Source organism: Salminus brasiliensis, chromosome 22, assembly GCF_030463535.1.
Source record: "Salminus brasiliensis chromosome 22, fSalBra1.hap2, whole genome shotgun sequence".
In the NCBI taxonomy this organism is placed as follows: Eukaryota; Metazoa; Chordata; class Actinopteri; order Characiformes; family Bryconidae; genus Salminus; species Salminus brasiliensis.
In genome coordinates, this window is record NC_132899.1 from 30,669,466 (window position 1) to 30,681,220 (window position 11,755).

General features: G+C 41.9%; 1 protein-coding gene across 1 annotated transcript; it reads right to left on the reverse strand.

The window, feature by feature from the left end:
* Nucleotides 1-1,173: 1,173 nt before the first annotated feature.
* LOC140543544 (myosin light polypeptide 6) lies at nucleotides 1,174-9,728 on the reverse strand. Its single transcript, XM_072666624.1, has 6 exons — nucleotides 9,570-9,728; nucleotides 7,871-7,898; nucleotides 5,452-5,595; nucleotides 3,126-3,299; nucleotides 1,288-1,365; nucleotides 1,174-1,202 (listed from the first exon to the last, which is right to left on the reverse strand). Exons 1-6 carry the CDS (start codon nucleotides 9,726-9,728, stop codon nucleotides 1,174-1,176), a joined length of 612 nt encoding a protein of 203 aa, XP_072522725.1.
* Nucleotides 9,729-11,755: the final 2,027 nt, after the last annotated feature.

The window sequence follows — 11,755 nt, forward strand, 5'->3', positions numbered from 1 at the left end:
TTTAACCTCTCAGACCCTGTATGTAGGTCCAGGCTCGGCCACTTTCAGATCTACATTACTGTCATAACTAACATCAGTTTCATAGGCCCCAAAATAGAACCCTGTGGGACGCCACAAAATATGCTAAACCCAACAATTACCCAATAATTCACATTAAGATGAATAACTGAATAATAATAAAGTTAATTTTTTTCATGGCTTTTCAGTTTTCCCCCTTATATTATTAAATAGGTTGATTTTTTTATGGGTTTTCCGTTTTTTTCCCATATATTATTAAATAAGTTACATTTTTTGTATGGCTTTTCAGTTTTTTATCCTACATCATTAAACAAGTTGATGTATTTGTTTATGGGTTTTCAGTTTTTTATCTTATATTATTAAATAAATAGATTTTTATGTGTTTTCAGTTTTTTTTCTTATCTTATTAAATACGTAGATTTTTTATGAGTTTTCCATTTTTTCTCTTATGTTATTAAATAAGTTAATGTTTTTTATGGGTTTTCAGATTTTTTAAATCTTGTATTAATAAATAAATGGATTTTTTTATGGGTTTTCATTTTTTCCCTTTTTATTATTAAATAAGTTGTATGTTTTTTATGGGTTTTCAGTTTTTTTTATCTTATATTAATAAATTAGTTATTTTTTTCATGGGTTTTCAGTTTTTTTATCTTATATTATTAAATAAGTTACTTTTTTAATGGCTTTTCAGTTTTTTAACTTATATTATTAAATAAATAGATTTTTTCGTATTATTAAATAAGTTGTATGTTTTTGTAATGGGTTTTCAAGTTTTCTTTATTATTATTAAATAAGTTGAGGGTTTTCAGGGTTTTTTTTATTAGGCATGATGTTTAGAATGAAAGGATAAGTCCATCCATTTTTTTTCTCAATGTATTTATCAAATGTTTATACTGTAAAAATGTCATTGGGAGTTCTTGGGTGTGAGAGTAGTTATATGCAGTTATAAGGCAAAAGGGTCTCTAAAGAAAACTTGCTATCATCAACTCAGAAGACACATGTAGGTTCCCTGGTGGGTTTAGATAGAATGACTGTTTACGCCCTGCTATTCCAGCCATTAGGCCTATATCAGCCTCTCTGAATGCTTGTGTCCCACTTGCAGTTATTTGCCTGCTTCGACATGTTTACCTGTCTGAATTTACCTGAAGGACTCCTTCATCCGGTCATGATGTGTTTAACAAAATCTAGGTGGGGAAAAAGGAAAGTGTGTGAAATTTGAACTAGAATTTGGAAATTCTAGAAATGAAGAAACAATAGACTGATTTATACCTTCATAGTTGATGCAGCCGTTTGTGTCCTCCTGCCCTGCCATGACCTGCTCCACCTCTCCCACAGTTAACCTCTCACCTGCCAGGAGAAACAGGAGAAACCAAAGAGATGACTTTATCCATAACATTAAACCCAAACAAAAAAGCTAAGCGTAAGAATCTGAGACACTTTGACGAGAACCAGACTGTGATGTTCTAGACGTCTGGGTCAGAACATCTCCAGAACATCAGGCAGGTCTTGTAGGGGGTTCCTGGCATGCAGTGGTCAGTGCCTATTGTCGTACACTCAGTACTGACCAACGTCTATCCGTGGACGTGTTTCCATGATGTTCGGATGTGGAAAAACAGCATAATGTGTTCTCAACTGGTACCGCTAACAATGCTAACCTGAGACAATGCTAACAATGCTAACCTGAGACAATGCTAACAATGCTAACTTGGGACATAAAAAGTGGGACATATTTTGGTTAGATTTGCCATTAAACCCTGGTGAAGGACTGTTAGACTGTGATGTTCTAGACGTCTGGGTCAGAACATCTCCAGAACATCAGGCAGGTCTTGTGGCGGGTTCCTGGCATGCAGTGGTCAGTGTCTGTTGTGGTCACAATTAGTGAAAAGGGGTCATGGGTGACCAATGCTCATTGAAGAAGGTGAATGGAAACAGGCGTCGGTCGCCATGACTACAACACAAATATAGCCGTTTTATTGACTATCCAAACCCACCAGTGAACCTGCACTGAGTTTCATATGGAATGATGATGATGATGATGATGTTATCAAAATAGTTGGAAATATGACCATTTTTTTCTTTTAAGGCCAAGCTCTTCTCAGAACCAGGCCAAACAGTGTCTCCATCACCATTAGGTGGAAGAACTTTCTGTGAGGAGCTTTTATAGAGGTTCAGACGTCTGCTTCCCTTCACCACCACTGTGAGCAACTCTGACTGGATAGGTTTCCTTAGATTGGACCATTTCACACCAAACCCACCAACCCCCCTCTGAATGACCTCTGAATGACCACATCTTTAAATATGCAGAGAATTTTCCAGAATAAAGCCAGTCTCTGAAGATTACTGGTGGCCACAGTTGACGGTGTGCTGACTAAGTTAGGCTATGCTAACGTCCTGTCCTGTTCATTTTGAAGCCAGATAAATAACCACATTTTGTTTTGCTGTGTTTGATCAGATCATGGACTGATTTACTGTTGCTCACACCTCCCACATGAGCTTTAGCATTTGGTATTAGACCAGCAGAGTACAAAAAAGTGGAGACTATAGTCCAGCAGAATTCAGTTTATGCTAATAGATGCTGGATGGACTTGGAAGCTCCACTGGCGAGAACCCAAGAGTCCAAAATCCAAGATGGCGGCGCTGAATATCAGTTGTAAATCAGTTGTACACTAAGTTCTGACCAACGTCTATCCATGGACGTCTTTCCATGATGTTCGGATGTGGAAATACAGCATAATGTGTTCTCAACTGGTATCGCTAACAATGCTAACCTGAGGCAATGCTAGCAATGCTAGCTTGAGACATAAAAAGTGGGACATATTGTGGTTAGATTTGCCATTAAACCCTGGTAAAATGCTGGTAAACCAGTTGTGGTAAACGCTGAAGTCTTTAGCTAGCTGTGTTTGGACATTTTGAATAAATTGGTCAGAATTCGGTCAATTTGGGTGTGACCTCCAACTCCGACTCCAACTTCTGAGGTAAATGGAACACAGCATTCGTACCCGAGGACGTCTTTGACCTGATTCTTTTAGCTAGCTGTTTCTCCTCAGTTAGCTCTTCTCGGTCATAAGGCCGGTACTATCAACAGGCTAGTTGTTGGTGCTTCTCACCAAGTGTAGCGAGAACGTGGCGGAGTTCGGCGCCCATCACCGTCCCGTCGCCTTCCTTGTCGAACACACGCAGCCCCTCCACGAAGTCCTCGTACGTGCCCTTATCCGGAATCTTCGTGATTTGGTGAAACATGTTCATGAACATCTCAAAGTCAATCATCTTGGAATCCATTTCTGAAGAACATAAAACAGGAAAAAGGAGATGTCGGATCTCTGGAATCATGGCGGCAGAGTGAATCCAGCGTTTAGGTTCAATTTGGCTAAAATAATCTTCAGGATCAGTCTGGAGAAGTTTCAGAAATGTGTGAGGTTGCAATGAGAAGAGGAAAATTCAGGCCCGGAAGTAAAAATCCGGACAAGGGTTTAGTTCGAATTTTTAAATCTGAGATAAAGTAGAGCTGCCCAGGAAGTTGGAACAAAAACCTGGGGTGGATGTTCTACTTTCTGGACCTGAATTTTCAAAGCTAAGCTGCAGCAGAGCTTCTCGTGCAGTTGGAATGAAACCCTGGGGTGGATTTTCTACTTTCTGGACCTGAATTTTCAAAGCTAAGCTGCAGCAGAGCTTCTCGTGCAGTTGAAACGAAACCCTGGGGTGGATTTACTACTTTCTGGACCTGGATTATTAAGATAATATGCAGCAGAGCTTCTCGTGCAGTTGGAATGAAACCCTGGGGTGGATTTACTACTTTCTGGACCTGAATTTTCAAAGCTAAGCTGCAGCAGAGCTTCTCGTGCAGTTGAAACGAAACCCTGGGGTGGATTTACTACTTTCTGGACCTGGATTATTAAGATAATATGCAGCAGAGCTTCTTGTGCAGTTGAAACGAAACCCTGGGGTGGATTTACTACTTTCTGGACCTGAATTTTCAAAGCTAAGCTGCAGCAGAGCTTCTCGTGCAGTTGGAACGAAACCCTGGGGTGGATTTTCTACTTTCTGAATCTGAACTATGAGACCATGAACAGAAGTACGCTGTAGTACGCTGCATACGCTGTTCCATGCTTCACTTTGTTTCAAAGGCCAACAAAGACGATCATGAGTACTTTCTCGAAGTGGTGCGAAAGGCTCAGCTAAGGATTGCTTATTGCTATTATCGCTGCAAATGGGAACTGTCCGGGACGTCCCATGGACAGCAGTTCGAGGGACATGGCAGGATTCGCTCTCAATAAATTATTTGGTCAAAAGCCAATGAAGCAAACTTATTAGCAAACTAATTGTTGTGGTATAGGTTTCTTTACATGTAAGCCACACTAGACAGCTGTGGTCTTTCAGCCTAAGTCCTAAAACATGCTGCCTTCAGAAGGAGCTGTCCAGAACCTTTTTTTGGTAAATCTCTCAAACAATAGGTGGTATATATTTAGTTGCTTCCTATTGTTTGCATGCATATGCAATGCATTCTGTATAGGCTTTGATGCTAATGGAGGTCCTGGCATGCTTCCCTGTTGGAATCTAAAGTGGTGCTGTGATTTAGTGGAGCGCATGGCCTGGCTTAGCAGGATGGCATCTCTGTAGACATCTTGGACAGGCGGCTTGAGGCGATGCTGACAGGCCTGCATGTGATGCGTGGCTTAGCCAAGCACCTCGCTAATGCTCCTGAACTGAAGCTCTAACAGACGTGTGTTAAAGGATTTGCCGGGGAAACTCTTTAGGGATGTAGGGGAATGCTAGGTTGGATCTCGGGGTCCTGCATTGTTGTGCGCAGCGCTTGTTGACCTCCTGTTGACCTGCACGACCTTGAGGGGCAGGCATCTGGATATACTGGGTATCTCTTTGGATGCCTACAACATTAAGCCCTCCTACTGACCAGCTTGTGGTATCAAGTATGGTTAGCTAACCGTACTGAGAAAACAGAGCTTATGCCCTGCAGTTAAAAAAAGAGGCCTTTTTAAAATCCAGCAATCCATGAGCTGTAGGCCATTTTGTGCACGAGCGTCACTAGGCCTTTTCGGGGGGCTTTTTACACCCCCTGGATGTTTCTTTTTAGCCCCATAACTATAAGCACAGTATTAGTTTAAATACATTTTCCCATTCTTCATGATTTACCTGGTCCATCCCTTCTCCAAATACAAAAGCTATGGCGCTAGGACCTGGCGAGGCACTGCTGCTGTGGCAGGACGTTGGCTAAATCCTACTGAGAAAGGCGTAATCCTTTTTTTTAATATAAAATACATCATAGACAGACTGAATTTGTGGCAAATTGTTGCCAAATACCTAGCTATGAAGTTTGCACCCTGTTCCCATGCCAAAAAAATTTTTATTGACTAGAAAACAACAAAACAACAGCTTCAAATATAATTATATTTATTACTCTCTTTACTTTGGACTTGCCTTCAGGTTTCGGCTTGCCTAGCACATGCAGCACCTGCGCATTGGTTGGGTTTTGCCCCAGGGCCCTCATCACATCTCCGCACTGGCCAAAAGAGATCTGCCCTGCAGAAGTCCTAGCGAACAGCAAGAAGGCCTCTTTGAAATCTGTGTGGAGGATTACAGGAAAAAATGACAGGAAAATGATATTACTCTATAATAAATCATCTATAAGGCCCAGTGTGTTTATATAGGCAGCATAGGTTATTTTTTATATGCTTATATAGGTATTATACAGCATCATAGATTACATACACGCTTATACAGCCATTATACCATGACTCTATTACTGCACGAGCACTAGATCAGCATGATATATATATATATACCTATATAATACATATATTGTATGGGCATCATAGATTACATACACACAGATTTTTTTGCCAGCATTATTTGGGCATTATATAGTGCATTATATGGGCATCGTAGATCCTATACGCTTATATAGACATTGCACAGGCATCATATCAGCAAGGATTATATGGCCTTCATAGATTTATATGCATTATATGGAAATCGTATCATACATGAATCATGACATTGTAGATTATATAGGTAATACACATATGGGCATCATAGATTATATATGCTTAAATCAGCATTAGGTGAGCATTATATTATGATAAACTCATAAAATACTGTGGGTTATTTAGGTATGTCATCATGAAATAGATCACATGAACATCATAGACATAATTTCATCATAGAATATATTCTAGGGTTCATAGGTTACATATATGCTATGTCAGCATTATATAGGCAATATATAATTATAATATACTGTGGAGGATATGGGCATCATAGATTATATATCGCTGCTGTTATATGTCCTTTTTTGCACTTCCCACTTTTTGACATGCCATGTTTTTATATTGCCAGTGTCAATTTCATGAAAAATGGACCAATAGAATTCATTCTTATTACCGTGACATCCAAGTTTTTTTCCTTCTCCTGTAAAGCTACTATTTTGATTCTTATACCAACATTAAATGGACAGTTTATCATTGTAATATAGGTTATATTGACATTTTAAGTGGGTATTATATGTGCATTATATTAGCATAACATAGATTATGCTATCGTAGGTGATAAAAGCTTATATAGGCATCATATAGACATTTCACAGGAATTGTATCAACATAATTTGAAAGATTTTATGGATACTACAGATGTTCGATGTGTATATTAACATTATATGGGCAATATGTCATCATAACATACTGTGGAATATATGGGCATAATAGATTATTTGTATGTATGGGCATTATATCATCAAAATATGGATTATATTGACATCCCTGATTATATAGGCATATAGAGATATTATATGGGAATTATATTAGCATAAAATAGATTATGTGGGCATCATAGATTATATATGCGTATATAAGCATTTTATAGGAATTTTATGATGATGTAGATTATATGGCATCATAAATTATATGGACAACATAGGTTATGTATGATTATATCAGCATTATATAGTTTTTTATTATAATATAGATTATATTGTTACAGAGAATATAGATATATGGGAATATTATATGGGAATTATATTAGCATAAAATAGATTATATGAGCGTCATAGATTATATATTCTTATATTATATATTCTTATATCAGCTTTGTATGGGCAATTTATCATGATATAATTATATAACATCATAAATTATAGGGACATCATAGGTCATATATGATTATGTCAGCATTATATGGACATTTTGTTATTATAATATAGATTATATTAACAGTATATAGGTTTATAGGGATGAAATAGATAAAATAGGCATAAAATAGATTATATAGGCGTCATAGATTATATATGCTTATTTCAGCTTTAATTGATAATAAATGATAAATGATAGAGGCATCTATAGGCATATATATGCTTATAGGCATTATATAGGTTTTTATTATCGTAAAATAGATTATATTGTTACAGAGAATATAGATATATAGGGATATTATATGGGAATTATATTAGCATAAAATAGATTATATGGGCATCATGGATTATATATGCATGTATCAGCTTTGTATGGTAATTTTATCATGATATAGATTATATGACATCATAAATTATAGAGGCATACTGTTTGGATAATATATCCTTATATAGGATTTATATAGACATTTTATCATTATAATGTAGGTTATGTTGACAGTGTAGCTTATAGATGTTTATATGGGTATTATAAGGGTATTTTATTATCATTATATAGATTATATAGATATATTGGTCTATATGGGTATTGTGTCATGGTGAACTAGATTATATGGGCAATATATGTCATCATAAAATGGATTACTTGGGCATCATAGATTCTATATGCTTATACAGGCATTATATGTTAGCCCATTAGTCCAAACGTCCGCCTACCTTCGATCTCCTCAGTGCTGAACTCCGCCTGCAACAAAGAGGGAGACTCTCATTACAGCCGCCACTCCCACACTCAAGTTCACCGACTGAGCACGTCAAACATGCACAGTGTCACTCGGCCCCTAATTACCCTGATATCCAACACTAACGTATGTCTCGAGTGCGTTCTCACCATTGAATGAGATCTCTCATCGCCCTGACCCCTGAACACACACCCACCCACCCCCCGAAAAACACTCAGGCAGAGCAGATGATGGTGTTGTCTGTGAAGGTCATGCTCTGGTGGGCTGCACCCCCCCCCTGACCTGGCACCAGCACTTGCATTCCCTCGGTCACAGCCGCTGTGCTGGATAGCGTATCACCTGCCTTGCCTACCCTAGGGGGCTCGGGGGGCTAAATTGAGAACAATGAGAACAGACACAAAAAAAACAAAACAAAAAAAACCCCAAAACAGCCGAGAGGGGCACCGGAGAACAATAGCAGAAATGCCGGTGGGTCCATAGTACAAATGTCTACACGATCCAATAATGGAGTGACACATACTGTGCAGGCTTAGGCAGTGAGCGAGTGACCTGTCTGCAGCACAGCAGCTCCATCTGGTCTTCAAGACCCAGGTTTGACAAGTGCTTTCTCCACATTCAGCCCCTTCATCACAAGCGTCTTCAGTACAGCCAGTAGAACCTTCTGGCTGCAGCGGTCCTGAGGAATCTCAGCCCATTCCTCATGGGCTTCAAATCCCACCAAAGATTTTTTAAAGGGTTCAGGTCCACTGACTTCAAGGACTTCTAAGATCTTCTAGGACTTCTTTTGAAACCGAGCCTTGGTGGAGTTGGTGAGGTTTGCTTTGTGAGGGATCATTGTCCTGTTGAAAGGCCCAGTGACGATGCCCAAGCTTTAGCTTCCTCACAGAGGTTTTTTCCTAGGTTTCCAGAGCCAGAGGAAGCAAAAGCAGCCCCAGAGCATCTCCGAACACTGTAGACAGCAGAGGCTACATTCTTCTCAATCCAGACGTAAAGGCAGAAAATGTCCAGTTCTGTTTCCACGGCGCTCCCCAGAACAGAACCCCCGACTTAGAGGCTTATTTATCTGGTTCTGAGAAGATTGGAGATGACTGTTCTTGTGCTTTTGGGTCAGTAGAGGCGTTCAGGCATGGAGACCTTCAGCGTTTAGTATGAGCCTTACTGTGCAAACTGAAGCCTCAGTGCCAGCTGCCACCAAATCTCTCGCTGCCGGTCTTTTGCAGTTTATTTTTTAACATTTTGGACGGATAGGATAGGTAGATGGTATGAAGGTGTCCTGTGGTATCTGGCGCCACCAAGACTAGCGTTAGCAGCAGATCCTTTAAGTCCTGTAAGTTGTGAGGTGGGCGTGGCCTCCATGAGCCTTGACCTTGTCGCCGATTCACCGGTTGTCCATGCTTGGAGCACTTTTGGTCGGTACTGACCACTGCATACCAGGAACACCCCACAAGGCCTCAGATTCTTACGCCGGCTTCAACACCTTCGAGATCACTTTCTATACTTGCTGCCTAATGTAGTCGCCCCTTAACAGGTGCCAAATAACTGATACCAGATCATCAGTGATATTCACTTCACCTGATAGTGGTTTTAATGTTATGGCTGATCTAAAACTACATTACTAGTCTAGTTTTCTTTTTCTTAAAATGTTAAAAAAAAAGCGGTCAGACTGATGAACTCACCATGAGTGCAGGACTGAGCTTGAGCTCCGAAGATGGAGGTACTGGAGCTTTGCTGGCCGGCGGTTTGGCCGGCGTTGGACTGGGTGCTGTGGGTGGCTGCTCTGGCTTCAGGGATGCTTCTGCTGCCAGTGGCGTTGCGTCCTCCTTGTCCGTCGCCATGGCGTTCTTGACTTTCTAGAGGTGGAAGAGACAAACTGAAGGAGCAGAAAGTAGAAGCACACAATTAGGAGCCAATCCAAACACCCACTACTGGAGGGGCCGTTATAAAGGCTGCTCTACCGTATCTCCTCCTTCTTCTTCATCCAGAGCAGGGGGGTAGGTGCCGTTATTAGTCACAGTTCTAAAACTGGAAAGACCACCCTGAACCACCCCCCAGCCCCCCAAACCCCCAACAAAAATATTTCTTATATGGTTTTGCTTGTATTCAGTGATCTGTGAAGCTCCGCCTATGGGCTTCATTGTGGAACTCTGCACTTCATGGTTGGCCTGAACAATTACACAGTGCCTAGCAAAACCACGGACTGACCTTAAAGGTCATCAGCTGGATATTTTAGAAGACTGACCTTCAGAGTTAATTCATTTAAAGTGACATCGGGTTTATGTAAGAACAAATCATATGACTAACTGAAAGAACGCTGACCGATATCTCAGCCCCTCAGAAGGACCCTTTTGGCCTTCATATAGTTTTAACTATAAAACCTCGGCCAGTTCCACAAATTCCACTGGTCAGACTGTGAGTCTGGAGGAAATCGGTGAAAACGAAGACCGAAAAGCGTTCTCAGGGACTTGTCTAGGCAGTGTCTGGGTGGTCCAGCAGTGCTAACTGGGCAGCTTCTGCCTCGTATGTAGGATAGATGTGCGGTGCTAATCAGAGTAGGACATGTCTCTACGTCCCTACCCAATTCTATGTCCTTGCCTATATCCCAGTCAGGACTGCTGGACCACCCAGACACTGCCCAGACAAGGCCGTTCCGCAAAATCCCAGAGGCCAACAATCGTTTGTATGACTGTGGCTGAGTGAAGTATGGTGGTGGTGGCAGCAGCATCATGTTGGGGGATGCTGTTCCTCAGTGGGGGCTGAGTGAAGTATGGGGGTGGTGGTGGCAGCATCATGTTGGGGGATGCTGTTCCTCAGTGGGGGCTGAGTGAAGTATGGGGGTGGTGGTGGCAGCAGCATCATGTTGGGGGATGCTGTTCCTCAGTGGGGGCTGAGTGAAGTATGGCGGTGGTGGTGGCAGCAGCATCATGTTGGGGGATGCTGTTCCTCAGTGGGGGCTGAGTGAAGTATGGGGGTGGTGGTGGCAGCAGCATCATGTTGGGGGGGGGGGGTGCTGTTCCTTAATGGGGACTAAGTGAAGTATGGTGGTGGTGGCAGCAGCATCATGTTGGGGGATGCTATTCCTCAGTGGGGGCTGAGTGAAGTATGGGGGTGGCAGCAGCATCATGTTGGGGGATGCTATTCCTCAGTGGGGGCTGAGTGAAGTATGGGGGTGGTGGCAGCAGCGTCATGTTGGGGGATGCTGTTCCTCAGTGGGGGCTGAGTGAAGTATGGGGGTGGTGGTGGCAGCAGCATCATGTTGGGGGGGGGTGCTGTTCCTTAATGGGGACTAAGTGAAGTATGGTGGTGGTGGCAGCAGCATCATGTTGGGGGATGCTATTCCTCAGTGGGGGCTGAGTGAAGTATGGGGGTGGCAGCAGCATCATGTTGGGGGATGCTATTCCTCAGTGGGGGCTGAGTGAAGTATGGCGGTGGTGGCAGCAGCATCATGTTGGGGGATGCTATTCCTCAGTGGGGGCTGAGTGAAGTATGGGGGTGGCAGCAGCATCATGTTGGGGGATGCTATTCCTCAGTGGGGGCTGAGTGAAGTATGGCGGTGCTGGTGGCAGCATCATGTTCTATCCAACCAATGGCGGCCTAGCAAAATTAGGCCTTCCTGTTGACATTTTTTTTCATGCTATTTGTAGTATACAATTGCTAAAATGAGCTCAAATTGAGAGACTTCGGCCATGCACGCCAGATTACCCATGATTTCGTTAGTGGTGGGGACCGGGTGAATGCAGGCTGAGCTCCTTGTAGTAGAGCATTGTAGTGTCTTAATGAGGTCAAGACCAAAATAAGCAACAGAGATGACGGGAGCAGAAAGGAGCGTTCACAGGGAAGGGGATGCTTGAAGACTCTTGCTTTT